This window comes from Panicum hallii, chromosome 9 (genome assembly GCF_002211085.1).
Source record: "Panicum hallii strain FIL2 chromosome 9, PHallii_v3.1, whole genome shotgun sequence".
NCBI classification, from domain to species: domain Eukaryota; kingdom Viridiplantae; phylum Streptophyta; class Magnoliopsida; order Poales; family Poaceae; genus Panicum; species Panicum hallii.
The window spans coordinates 8,346,590-8,360,971 of NC_038050.1; the positions used below are offsets into that span (position 1 = coordinate 8,346,590).

The 14,382-nt window shown below is 47.3% G+C and overlaps 2 protein-coding genes across 2 annotated transcripts; both read left to right on the forward strand.

The window, feature by feature from the left end:
- Positions 1 to 280: 280 nt before the first annotated feature.
- On the forward strand, positions 281 to 1,070 carry LOC112877022. The gene has a single exon (XM_025941222.1). The coding sequence runs from the start codon at positions 369 to 371 to the stop codon at positions 771 to 773; it is 405 nt and encodes a 134-aa protein (XP_025797007.1). The 5' UTR covers positions 281 to 368; the 3' UTR covers positions 774 to 1,070.
- A 10,193-nt stretch (positions 1,071 to 11,263) lies between these two features.
- Positions 11,264 to 11,829, forward strand: LOC112872704 (basic leucine zipper 1-like). The gene has a single exon (XM_025935776.1). The coding sequence runs from the start codon at positions 11,314 to 11,316 to the stop codon at positions 11,827 to 11,829; it is 516 nt and encodes a 171-aa protein (XP_025791561.1). The 5' UTR covers positions 11,264 to 11,313.
- Positions 11,830 to 14,382: the final 2,553 nt, after the last annotated feature.

Genomic DNA, 14,382 nt, shown 5'->3' on the forward strand with positions numbered 1-14,382 from the left:
AAAAATAAGTTTGCAAGAAAATATATCGATATTCTACACTATCAAAAAAGATATATTTCAAATTTAACTTGTTTGATGTTTGTAGATGTCAATGTATTTTTCTATAAACTTGATACAAATCAAAGAAATTTATTTCGGATAAACTAAAATATCCAACATTTTGGAAAAGGAGGAGTACCAGCTACGGCTTTTAAAAAAATTGCCAAGGGCAAAATAGGAAAGGACCGGTGGCTTTAACCATTCGGCGCGCTCCATTTTCCTTTAAACAACACAGCCTAAAGGCCGTGAGTCAGTTGGCCTTTCCTCCCATTTCATGCCATAGCCATCGCCATTGCCGCGCTAACCTTAGGAAATTAGCTAGCCAGCGGATGCCAACCCTCACGTCGGACTCCATTGCGTCCCCGAGGTGGGGCGTCCCCTTCTTCGCCGCCCGCTCGGGCGCGCCGCGCACGCGCCGCCCGCCGTCGTCCTCCGGTAGTAGTCAAGGGCACGGCTGCGGGTGGCCGCTGGACCGCGTGGCCGGGTGGGTCGGCGGTGGCATCGCCGCGGTGTTCTTCGCGTCTCTGGAGCGGTGCTCGTGCGTCAACGTGCGCACGCACGACGACCTCCTCGACGAGGAGCAGAGGGACTCGGAGGCGCCGCTCATGTTCGACGACGGCAACGGTAACTACTCCATGGCCGGGGCCGCCGGCGCGGAGAGGAGGAGAGGAGGCAGGAGGAGCGACAAGGGGAAGAGGACTGGTGGTGGCATGTGGTGCTATGGGGAATTTTAGCGTATGGTAATTAATATCAGTTGTTTATTTTTGTTCAAGTTCTTGCCTAGTTTCAAGTTTCGACTGCCGAGTCGCCTTAAAGCTGCTGGATCCTACTTCAAGTTAGTTTTTTTGAACTTGTAATGCTATTTCTTCTTACGTTTCCGTTGAAATTAAGTGTATGTATATGGATGTCTGATTGTATCCAAGTGGATCCAAAACTAATGCATGTAATCTAGTAAGTTCTTTTTTGCTCATTTTCTCTTCTTCAACTGTAAACTTACTGATTTTACTAGTAATCTGTTTACACCTAGGGGCTATGATTTCTTTTGTGTGTGTTTTTTGTCACCAACGGAAGCACCAAATCTCATAAAATTGCTGACTGGAGTATTTTTTTTTCAAACGAATAGATGGTTTTTTTTCATCTTTGCAAAATCCTTTCGGTTCAGGACTGAAAAGTCTGAAACTTGTGACGACACGACGCCCCTCTCCTGCTCTCATGCATGACTTCATATTTCTAGTTTTAACTTGTACTTAGTTCATCATCAACACTGTTTTTTTTGTTCGGATTTTGGATGCAAATGACGTTCAGAAGGGTAGTTTCCGCAAGTTGTGTGCATATTCAATACAAATCATATGCATGCGGAAGTTTTCAAAAGTTCTCAAGGAAATCTCAGCTGGCTATGGTTTGGGGCATGAGGCTATATTCTATAATCAAGTTGAAGTTGATTAGTTTCAAAAATCGAAGCATGTCAATCATTGTGATTGATGGGGAACCAATTAGCTACGAATTTAGACAGCAAGAACAATAACTAGATTGATTGGATCACGTTGTGGTGCTGGTGATTAAACACAACTTTAGCCCTATATACAGTTTTATATTAAAAAATCGATGAATAATGCCAGAAATAGTGATATTGGGTGGCCTTTTGTTTAAAATACTTGCAGTACGGTCTTAATCAACTCGGCTCGTAAGGAGCTTTTCTAAAGAAGTGTACATCCATTGATGGCTGCATGTTCTCCTGGTTGAATGGACTTAATAATTGCAGGGACAGCATGAACAAAGATTACCTCTTGCTTTTCTGTAGTCGATGTTAGCTACAAGGGGGAAATTGTATAGGCTTAAGAATTTCCGTACAAACAATTCTTGGCATATTATTCAAACCTTTTCTACATGCTGGATGCTGCTGGGAGCAAAGTTGCTTCGCTGTCTTGGACACTCTGGGCTCAAAGTCGGACCATCGTCAAAAGTGTGGCCATCCATTTTGCTGAGGTTCCAGGCTTAGCAAACACCTTATGCACGAAGGGAGATTATTGTTAGCAGCACGCACGGCCCTGCTAATCTTGACTGTCAAACTTGCACAGCGTCGTCAGGTCAGGATAGCTTTGCCAAGAGTACGTAGCGGCCAAGAACGAACTTCCTTGGGAACGAATCTCAGTGAAGCAATTATCAGATCTGTATCATCAGGACTTAATTAGGAGTGAACCTGCTGGGACTTGGAATTTCTTCTTCATGCTTGCAGCATGTTTGACAGCGAGTACTATGTGACATCACTAACAAGCAGGGCCCTATCCATCTGGGCCCCGGTGATCGGAATCTGCCCAAGCCCAACACCAGATTCCACAGTTTGAACGTAACAACTTTGATAGCCCAATACTGCCCCGGAATAAGCGCTCATTATTTCAGCCCACACTTACGGCGCGAGGGCCCAGGAGGGATTTCTGAGGGCATGGGCATATATATGAGCAGAAATGGCTTGATTGTAAATGGTGCAAATGCGTCATATTCATTCATCCACATAAGGTGTCAAAATTAGGAGGGAAAATCTCAACCACAGATTACGAAATGAGAGCTAGGATTAAAAAAAATAAGTCACTCTGAAATATTAAAAGACAAGACTATCCCCATCATCTTATAGAATCGCACAATTTCCCACCACCACCATCTAACCGAAAGGAACAACAAAGATACGAAAGCTTATATATACACGAAAAACAAAGCAAAGGACACTAAGGAAAACCCACAGGTACCAACTAACCGAAAGCCCCAAACCATCTCTGTGCGCTTGGTTGGCCGGACACCTGTTCCTCCAGTGATCCAATCTCTCCCAAGGAGTGCACTCCCCCTGTCTGAAACTGAAACTCATCAGGACCAGACCAAGACCGCTCACATGCCTGCAACCTTGTTCAGATAAAGCTGAATTCGATGGGTATCCAAATCCAATCGAATTCCCAAAAGCACCAGCAGCAAGCGGCTTTATCCCCAGATGTTGATGCACCCCATGTTGTCTGTCTCTAATTTGTTGGCTTGGCTACAATACCCTGTACCCCTATATTGGATTGCACGACAACCGTTTGGCCCCTAGCCAAAAGGCTAGATCCTAGGCGACGCAAAGCCATGGATTGCTACTGCTCGTGCTCGTGCCTGCAACCAACTCTACACAGACAAAGTATACGCATGTCGGCATGTACCTTGCATTGGAGTGATGACACCTGGGCATTGCAAGCTTGGAGCCTTTCTTGTGACAGACAGACTCAGAGGGCTGTCTCCATTGCAACTAAAAGAAGCATGCGCCTCTTCTTTTTTCTCTTTTTTTCTTTTTTTTGCTCAACAACCAACACTATTTTGGCACTTCAAACAGAGACAGAAGCATATGTAGGTCTAATTAATTTCAAAATATAAATTTGGACACTGGAATGCACGAGAAGGCTAGGGTTCGTTGAAGGTAGTCGGGTGGCTTTACGAGCAAACACTGTTTGCTTTGGTGAAGCAAACTCATGGCCTGTCGCTACTCGTTGTAAAGCCATCTAATAAAGCATTGCTGATGAGCGATGGCCGATAAGAGAGTATGGCCAGCGGGTTTGTGGACAGTGCATGCGTACAGACTGATTAAAATGTAAAGAGATGCATTGAGGGAGACATGACGCTTGATGCACCTGCACCTCTCTCCTTTCGGTGTTCCATCTATATCTAGTGCTACCCACACTCTCGGTGAACTTGTTGCGACAAAATGGTCGTGCATGGGGACTTAGCCAAATGCAGAAAGACTTATCTTGAAGTAAAGTGATGGAGAAGGTTCACTGCAGGAAAACATGACATTTTCGTCGGCCAGAAGCCGACGAAAATAGGCCCAATGCCAACGAAAATAGCTGTTTTTGTCGGCCTCTGGATGAAAATAGGCTGACGAAATAAACTCGATGAAAATAGGCTCTTTTTCATCGGCTGCCGACGAAAATAAAGCTATTTTCGTCGGCCGCTGTAGCCGACGAAAATATCCTCCTATTTTCGTCGACCCACTCAACCGATGAAAATGAGTTCACTATTTTCGTCGGCCGACGAAAATACTGGCACCTCCAACCAGCAGCTACAGCTACCTGATGCCCAATAGCATATCATAATCCATCAACATACAATCAGAATTATGAAATACATCAACATCCAATAAATACAATTGAAGAACGAGAAACGATATCACATGATGTCGATAACCTCCAAAGCAGTTACTTAACATACATAACATACATATCCATAAGCAGTTATAACATATCCAAAGCAAGTTATCCACCGAAGGACTTTCGACACGCTCCCCTGCTAGGCCTACATGGCAAGTGCAAGAGCTTACAACGCGAAAACACAAATCAAGGAGGAGGGGTAATGTTATGTCCGCTGCCGCTGCCACCTCCAGAAATGTTACGCGCTGCCGATGGTGGCGTGGACGGGCTGGCAGAAACTCCTCGAGGATGAGTACTCGTCGAACCCTGATTATAGAAAAAGTTAAATCTATTTAGTACGCATATGTAAGACAATTTGAGCATTGCTAGTTATACGATATAATTACCACTTGTGGAGACGGTAGACGCACATATGGTACAAAAGTCGGCGGTGGAGGAGGAGGCGAAGGAAGAGGTGGCAAATTAAATTATGAGCCAAGGGTAGCCGCTAGCATTTCCTAAAAACCGATAGTAGATTAAATATCTTATAGCAATGAAAAGTGCATAAGGACTTGAAAAAATATAAAACTTGCATAGTACCTGAATCTGTCGATGTTGAGCGAAAAAACCTTGCATGTACTCGTGCTGTTGCCTTGCCCACTCCTCTTGCCTCTGCATCACCTCTCTATGCTGCCTTATCTCCTCCTGCATTACAGTTTCCCTTTGACTTTTCCGTTGGTAACCCCGAGAATTCTGAGTGGACTGGGAACACCTTGCCTCACTTAAAGCACCACTTGTATCAATAACGCCATTCAACATGCTAAACCTGCCATGTTTCTTCCCTCCCCCGCTTGAGTATAATGCACCGACATCCACATCACTCGTCCTCCAATCATGCTGTTAGAGTAATGATGCTTACATGTCTTCTAAACCATGTGACAAAATTTGGACCACCACGTAAACCCTCACGCCGTAAGTTTCGAGCTGTTTAGCAGTTGGTTGTCGTGTATATCTCCATTGTTCTTGATCAAACAACCTACAGATTCTTTATTTAGCACAAGTACATTGCTAAACGTGCTTCACATATGAGATATATGTCATGGTACTTACACGAAATATTTTTCCATCTCCTCCATATTTGTGTACATATACAACAATGCAGTATTCCATTCTTGTATGCACATTTCATAGACCAAACTAGCACCGACGGCCTTGCCAGTCCACTGAAACAGCTTGAGATTGCTCGTCGGTGTCTCATTCGAGGTGTGGTAGCGCGGTATATGAGCATTAATGTTATTTTCTTCTGCAAAATATGTGCTCGTGTAGTGTGAGATCTCCTTAAGATAGAATGCCTCGGCAATGCAACCCTCCACTCGTGTTTTATTTCCGATGGTTGCTTTGAGCTTCTTTAAGTCTCGTTCAACAAAGTACATCCACCTGTATTGTACGGGGCCACCCACCTCAGCTTCATAAGGCAAATGCACTAACAAGTGTTGCATTACATTCATGAAACCCGGGGGGAACACCTTCTCCATCTTACATACTAAGACAGGTATTTCCTTACTCAGTTTTCTCATTGTATTCTTATTAATTTCTTTTGCACTTAACTCGGCCAACATTGTCCAGATTTCTTCAGGGAGGTACCCACGTAGCATCACAGGCAACAACCTTTCCATGATGATATGGTAATCGTGACTTTTCAAACCATTCATTTTCCCAGTTACAATGTTCACCGCCCGTTTCAGATTAGCTGCATATCCATCAGAAAACTTAAGGTTCTTCAACCATAAAAGAACTTCTTTCCTCTCCGCAGGCTTAAGATAGTACTTAGCATGTGGCTTCCCCATATGGCCAGCTTGATTGGGTCTCAGATTAAGGGTTGGCCGAACACATATTTCAGCTAAGTCCTGCCGAGCTTTGAAATTATCTTTAGTCTTATCTTTCAAATCAAAAACCATACTAATTATACTTTCTGCAACATTGCGCTCTTGATGTATTACATCTAAATTATGTGGAAGGATCAGAGCAGTAGCATAAGGAAGGCTCCAAATAGCAGCTATATGAGTCCAATTATGCTCCTCTTTAACCCCTTCAAACCCATCATCTGTGGCAATTAACCGACCATGGCTTGCTACAATCTCTTGACCGGTCAAACGCTTGGGTGGATCCTTAGTAACGATTGTGTCCTTGCGAAAGACATCTCGTTGACTCTGAACGGGTGATCATGAGACAAGAACCGACGGTGACAGTCAAAAAAGCGGAACTTACCACCATATTTCAAACGAAAAGCATCTGTATCACCCATGCATATCGGACAACATAGACGACCGTGCGTGCTCCATCCCGAGAACATTCCATATGCAGGAAAATCATGAATAGACCAAAGAAATGCTACTCGCATATTGAAGTATTCCTTCCGACTGCTGTCATATGTCCTAACTCCATTCCACAAGTCTTGCAGCTCATCAATCAATGGTTCCATGAACATGTTCAAACGCTTACCGGGATTGTCAGGACCAGGTATAATGAGTGTCAAGAACACATACTCATCTTTCATGCATAATGATGGTGGAAGATTGTATGGAATTGTTATCACTGGCCAACATGAGTAGGGGGCAGCATTTGAGTTAAAGGGAGTGAAGCCATCAGTGGCCAACCCAACACGCACATTCCGAGGATCACTTGCAAAACTTGGATCATAATGGTCGAGGGCCTTCCAAGCTGTACCATCAGATGGATGGCTCATGCATTCTGTATTATTACGAATTCCCTCTTTATGCCATCTCATATGTTTTGCAGTCTTCAGAGACAGGTACAACCATTGAAGCCTTGGTTTCAATGGTAGGTACCGAAACACCTTAACGGGCACACTTGTTATCTGCACACTTCCATCTTTTTTCACCACCTTCTTATATCTGCACTTCTTACAAAACGAACAGTACTTGAGATTTTCATTGTTCTTCCAAAATAACATGCAATTGTTCTCGCACACATGGATTTTTTGATATGGCATCCCTAAACCAGCTAACAGCTTCTTTGAGTAGTAAAAGTCTTTCGGGAACTTGTGAGGTTTCGGAAGCATGTCCGAAATTAAGTCAACAAGATCATTGTAACAACTTACTGAAAAGTTGTACTTGGACTTTATAGCCATTAACCATGTCACAGCAGTAAGCTGTGATAAAGTAGTGGCCCCATGTAATGGTTCTTTTGATGATGCAAGCAGACCAAAATATTCCGGTACCTCAGCAGCATTCTCAACCTGTTGGACAAAATCATCCATCATTGCATCCATCCTATCTTTGTTCTCCTCAAAGCTATCAACTAGGTTGTACGGCTCCTGCTCCTGTGACTCCCCATGCTCATACCACCTCTTATAGTTCGGCATGAAACCCCACTTGCATAGGTGACGCTCCATATCAATCTTGACTTGACGAGAACAATTCTGACACTTGTTACATGGACACTTTGCCAAACCACCACCAGGAGACAAGGAAAATACATGATCAACAAAAGCTTGTGTGTTGACCATCCACTCTCGCGTAGGTATTCCGTTACTTGTCCAACCATCATACATCCAACTTCGATCGTCTCTCATTTTCTCAAATTAGTTACTTCATAATGAAAGTGAGAAATATTACTTCATTAACGATACTAAGCAAACAATAATAATCTAGGAAATGTAACATAAATATTTTAAGAGTAATACAGTTTAAGAGTAATACAAATAATTATCTAGTGGACAATAATGCATCACTAAGTTTAATAGTTATTCAGTCAGTTCAAAACTAGCAGCAAAGAGAACGGGCAAGCATGCCTGTGGACGGCGGTGTGCCGCGGGTGCCTACGGGGGCGGCAGCGAGGGCACGGCGTGGGGCCTGGGGGCGGTGGCGGGCTGCGGGGCCGCGCGGGTACGAGATGGCGGCGGCGGCCGCGGGGGCGCGAGGCGGCGGCGGCGGCCTCGGGGGCGCGATGCGGCGGCGGCGGCCGCACGGCGCGGGCGCGAGGCAGCGGCGGCGGCCGTGGGGGCGCGATGCGGCGGAGGCGGCCACGGGGCAGAGCCGCGCGGGGCAGCGGGCCGGGGCGCGGGGCGCATGGGCAGGGGCGCGCGGGCGGGGCAAAGGGCTGCCGTGCGCGGGGGCGCACGGCGCACGGGCACGGGCAGGGGCGCGGGCGGGGCGGGCGGCTGCGGGCGGGGAACGTGCTGCCACGCGCGGGGGCGCGGGTCGCACGGGCAGGGGCGCGCGGGGGCAGGGGCGCGTGCGCGGGGCGAGCGCGGGCAGGGGCGCACGGGCGCCGGTAGGGCAAAGGGCTACCGCGTGCGGGGGCGCACAGGCACGGGCACGGGCGCGCAGGGGCAGGGCACGCGCGGGTAGGGACGCAGGCGCAGGGCGGCGGGGCGCACGGGCAAGGGCACGGGCGCGCAGAGGGGGGGACCGGGCCGCCGGGGCGGGGCGGGGGCGGGGGCGGGGGCCGCGGGGCCGGGCGGCACCGTGGGCCGCGGGCGGCGCGGGGCGAAGGCGGGGCGCGGGTGGCGGCGGCAGCGGCGGGGGTGGGGCCGGGTGGCGCGGTGCGGCGCCGTGGGCCGCGGCGGCGGGGACGGGGCCGGGCGGCGCGGCGCGGGGCGAAGGCGGGGGCCGAGGCGGGCGGTGGGCGGCGGGGCGCACGGGGCGCGGGGGGCGTAGGGCGGCGGTGCGGGCGGCGGCGGCGGGGCGCACGGGGCTGGGCGGCGGCGGGCGGGCGCGGGGTCGGGCAGGGGAGGGGGAAGAAAGGTACTGTGTGTGAGTGTGGGGGTACTGCGCGCGGTAGTTAGGGTACCTTTATTTTCGTCGGCCCAATGGGCCGACGAATTTAAAGTTAGTTTCGTCGGATTAGGGTTAGCCGACGAAAATAGTGTTGTAGTTTCGTCGGCCCAATATTAGCCGACGAAAATAGTTCCAGTTTTCCGTCGGCTAGTTCTGAGCCGACGAAAATAGGGTGATATTTTCGTCGGCCTTTCTGGGCCGACGAAAACAGGTCGTAATTTCGTCGGCCTGTTTTGGCCGACGAAATAAATTGAATATTTTCGTCGGCCGCCTGTTTGGCCGACGAAATTACAAGTGGCCGACGAAAATGTCATGTTTTCATGTAGTGGTTTGCAACGTCTTAGGGCATGTTTGAAACGTAGTTTGAGGATTCAAACCCCTATAATTCAGTATAAACTTGAGCTAATAAACCCTAAAAATCCCTAGATCAATCCTTTCCTTCCAAACAGCTCTTAGTCAGAGTAAGATTAGAGGCATACAGTTACCAGGGTACTATTGCTAGTGCACCTGCTGAGGATACTATTCCATGAGTGATCAGAAATTTCAGATCAGTTTTGTCTTTCCCCTAACCGAGCAACTCTAATGATTGGTGACACTCAGACCACTAGCAGCACCGGGTTCTGCAGACGTGCATTAGATTTTCATGAGTTCCCATCTGAAGGATCGTGCTGTCCAGTAGTTCAGCATATTCCGTTATCCTTTGTACAAGTTTTTTTATTATGTGACTAAAGGTTCGTGTTTGTATAACCTGGAGTATTGCTTTTGGAGGACTAGACCGTGAATTAACTTGTGGTCCACTTTATTCAGTTCTATTTTCCAGATGCTCGTCATGGTCCGGCGAGTTATTAATAAGACTTGACTGTATGCATCTTCCAGACTGCTGCGCTGTTGTGTCAAGTGTCAACACATCCATATGACACCCTTTCTTGAAACGGAGTTTTGCAGTTTTGAGCCCAACCTCAAGGTATGTCGGGTCGGGTTTGGCTAGATTGTTAATGGTTGGTTCGGTTATTTTGATGGGTTGGGTAGCCGATGATCAGGTTAGAATTGGACCAAGGGTTTATGCCTACTGGATTTGTGGGAGAGTTAAAGTTGTTTAGGATGACAAAGGTAGGATGTTAGGGTTCTCGAAGCTTTCTAGTTGTTCAAAATTTGGGTGAAAGTTTTGAAGCATCATTTATATTTTGTATATAGATTGTTTGTATTCCTGTCAAATTGTTTACATATTACTTTAGCTGTAAAAGCTATGGCATCTTATTTCCGTAATTTTGTAAGGTATAAGTCAATGTTCTTTTTTAACATGGACATACACAATTTTACTTTTGGTCTAAAACTTGCAAGCCATTCGAGTTTTCATACTATCCCTTATGCTGCGGTCATTAGCCAGGGCTCTTGTCAAGCTTCTAGCACTGCTTCAAGTTCTCCACCGTGGTATATGCTTGTACGCTTTAAGGTGGTGTTGCCCCCACATATGTACCCCCTCCATTTACAAATAAGTGATAGTTTGAAGTTGTAGCTCAGCATTTCAAACTTTGTTGCATGTTACTATTGTACATTGATTTGAAAAGGTGCAAGTGATACAAGTAGAATGACATGGAGTCAATTGACTACAGCACACTAACCAAATCTGCATTAGTCTAATAGCTCAGGATAACCAAGAAAACAGGGAGATAAAATATCGTGATTAAGCTTAAAATCTCTGCGGTTTGGGTCATCTTCCATCGGAATCACCCGGCGAATAAGCATCTCCCTCGCCACCGCACCTTACCGCCATTTCCTAATCTTACTACAGCGTGAATGAGCTGTTGGTTGTTGCAACATCTGCCATCCTTTTTATCTTATCATGAACGTTAAAGCAATGAGGTTTTTCAGTATCATCATTTCCGTGTTGAAAACCATTTTTTTCTTACACTATTGTTTGATGAAGCGTTTTGGAATTCCCCCTTTTTTTATAAGAGGGAATTCCCCTTTAGTTAATCACGCTGAGACCTAACGTTAGAAGTTTGCAACAGCATCAATTGCACACAGCACAGTTCTCTCACATGATTGATTTTTAGCTTCAGTTCACAACTCGATCGCGTTGCATCGCATCACCGGTGCTTCAATTTCCTTGGTACGATTTCTTGCGAATCTATAAAGGCACACTATATAATATTAGACCTACTACATGTCTACATCATCTCAGGAATCAAAATACCAGAAACACCCCTCTTAATCCCTCTATAAATACCGCATGCAGCCCTTCACTTCTTCCTTCCCTTTTCCCTCGCTCTCCTCTCTTCCTCCCCAGATTAGCACACCGTACAGTTACCATAATCCTTCCCCTCATGGCCTTCTCAGATTATTGTTGCAGCATCGACACGGATGGCTTCTGGGCGACGTCGCCGCCGCAGCTCGGGTTCGGGTCCGAGCCCGCAGCGAGCCCATTATTCCCTACCGAAACCCCGGCGCCGTCCTCGCCCGAGGTGGAGGCCGGCGACGCCGCCGCGGCGGGGTGCGCCGACGAGCGGCGGCTCCGGCGGAGGATCTCGAACCGGGATTCCGCGCGGCGGTCCCGCGCGCGGAAGCAGCGCCGCCTCGACGAGCTCCGGGCCAGCGCGGCGGCCCTGGGGCGCAGGCGGCGCGAGCTCGCGGCGCGCGCGCAGGCCGCGCGCGGCCGCCTGGCCCTCGCCCGGCTCGCCAACGCCGGGCTGCGCGCCGAGGCCGACGCGCTGTCGCGCCGGCTCGCGGCCGCCCGCCGCGCGCTCGCGCTCGGCCGGCTGTACCACGCCGCAACCGCCGGAGGCAGCGGCAGCCTCGGGTTCGTGGACATCGAGCAGACGATCGCCTCGCTGATCGCGTGAACCAATGCGCGCGGCCACCGCGCTCATGACCTCATGTGCCATGCAGCGAGCGTGCACGAGCTGCCGAGCAAGGCCTAACCTTGATCGGTCGGAGAATGCTGAACGAAATGCAGTGGACGAAGACCCGCAAGTCGATCATGTACAGTAGATGCATTACATGCTATCATAAATCTCTTTGGCGAACTGAAAGATTGTCGTGGAACTCTAATGCCGTGTTTGGTCTGAGGATTTGCTCTGTCCGGCATCAGTCCGTTGCGCGCAGGCACGGAGGATCGGGTCGTTCATTGCTCTTCGAGGAATCAATTGACCTGCCCAAAGAGATTTCGTGTGGACCTGCGACGCTTAGATTCGGTGTGTGTGATTCGGATGGTTCTGATTTCTGAACTGGTACGGTTCATTCCGTAAACCAAACACGCTGTAAACGACCGGGTCATCGATGTGTGCTACGTAATTTCCTACTCCAGTTATAGTAAGATAAAGAAAAGTTTTACTGTCTCCATGTAATTTGGAAAAGTAAGGAGTACTTGTACATACGTTTTGACGATTAGATTACCATTCAGAGAGATGATTGGCAGTCACTAATGATCACTTCAATCACCACCTGAACCATCTCCATCCACTCATCGAGCGAGTCATCGGGGTCTGATCTTGTGGCTGGTGGTGGCTCGGGCCATGAGCCCACGCACGCACGTCCTGTCCGGTGTGGGCTGGCGCCGCCGAGGTTAATTCGGGCAGACAGGAGCCGTAATGCGCCCATCGTCACCAAAGCCGCTCTCCCTTTGGGCGTCGAGATCGTTTTCGCGCGGGATTAGCCGTTGATTCCGCGGGTGCCCGGTCGCCGTCCGTCCCGTCGCCACGCCGAAATTAAAAGCGGGGCCGCCGGGGGGCTCAGATTCGGTGATGACCCGAATCAATTTTCGCCTTTGGAACTGATTTGGGTCCACCGATCAGGTAACGGCGTGCCTGGCCCACCCAGGCCCCAGCTGGATCCCATCGTTTATGGTGGACTCGTCAAATTGGCCCAACTGACAAGGCCTCTGCGGCCCGGGGAGCGGACGATCAACATCAGCAGCCCGCTTGCCGTTCCTTTCCCACTCTCCTTTCGAGTGTCATTGGTTGTTTCTGAACTTGCTCTAAAAAAAAAGAAAGTTGCTTCTGAATTCTACCCTCTAAAAACAATAAAACGCAGTTGCTTCAGAAACTGAACTCTCTGAAAAAAGAAAGTTGCTTTAGAAGGTAAAGAACACTCTAATTTAGCAACGATGCTTTACTCTCCATCAGTCACCATACGCACACTCTCCATCAAGACTAACGTTACTAGCATACGGACCGTGTCTAAACGATCGAATTTGCTCTCAACGTTTACCATTGGTCTTCCTCTCCCTTTTGTGCGTGCCACCATTGCTTTGAAAAGCAGGTGCGTTGCTAGTTGATGATGACCATGTGTGTAAGATAAATAACAAACTTGCAAATTCTGGCGAAATATCAAGCGTGTTACCTATTAGTATTAGAAGATAGAGGCAACTAACAATCATAATTTCATGTGAATGAAGTACAAAACAAATATTTGTTTATCTATTATGTGAATCCCTATTACATTACATAATTTTAGAAAAGCAAAGAACAAAATTGTCCACCATTTAAATGGGAAAATATTTTTTTCCCATTTCAATCAGTGAAAATACATATTTTCATATATTTACACCAAAAAGTTGTTTTTTATTTCGTGATTTTCCTATTTTATATAGTGAATATTCAGTTATCTGATTTTTCTAAAATTATATGTATGCCTATTTTCATTTTTTGAAATAGAGAAATTATATTTTCACTATTTCGATTATCGGCGGTGCTATATTTTCTTTTATTTTTCGCGTAATAGTATTAAAATAAAATAAATAGCACGGGCCGATTTTTGTCGCTGTGAGCCTGTGACAGGCAAGGGACAAAACCTGTGCTATGCGTAGTGCCGGAGTAGCTGGTTTTACTGGTACCAGCAACCAAGAGAGCACTGTTTCTTGATTTCAGTGGAACGGCGCTGCCCTCCGGCAGGTAGGGATGTAAGGCTATCTCCAGCGGATGGCTGTAAAGGATCCTGTACCCTATATATAGAGGAAGATTCCGTTCTCTATTGCTTCAGCAGCGTTCTCTAAATGGTCCTCTAAAATAGAGAACGCTACAGGTTTCCTCTATATATAGAGATTCTCTCTCCTCTTCTCTATTTTTTCTTTACGTTTCAAACACTGAATAAATAAAAATAAAATATGTCCATAGCGTTTGAGGTATGATAAATACGTACGTACAAAAATTTAGAATAAAATACGTTTCTAATATAGGGTTTAATGTATAGAGAACGAGATTTAGATAACGTTGTTGGAGAGAAATGAGATATAGAGGAAAGAATCTTGTAGAGAATTCTATAAATGAAGGATGTAGAGGATGGGATTTGGAGGATATCGCTGGAAACAGCCTAACCGAACGAGAGAAGAGAGAGAGAGCGCGCGCGCGAGAGAGAGGGGGGGGTCAGATAGTAATTTGGATATTATATTTGAATAT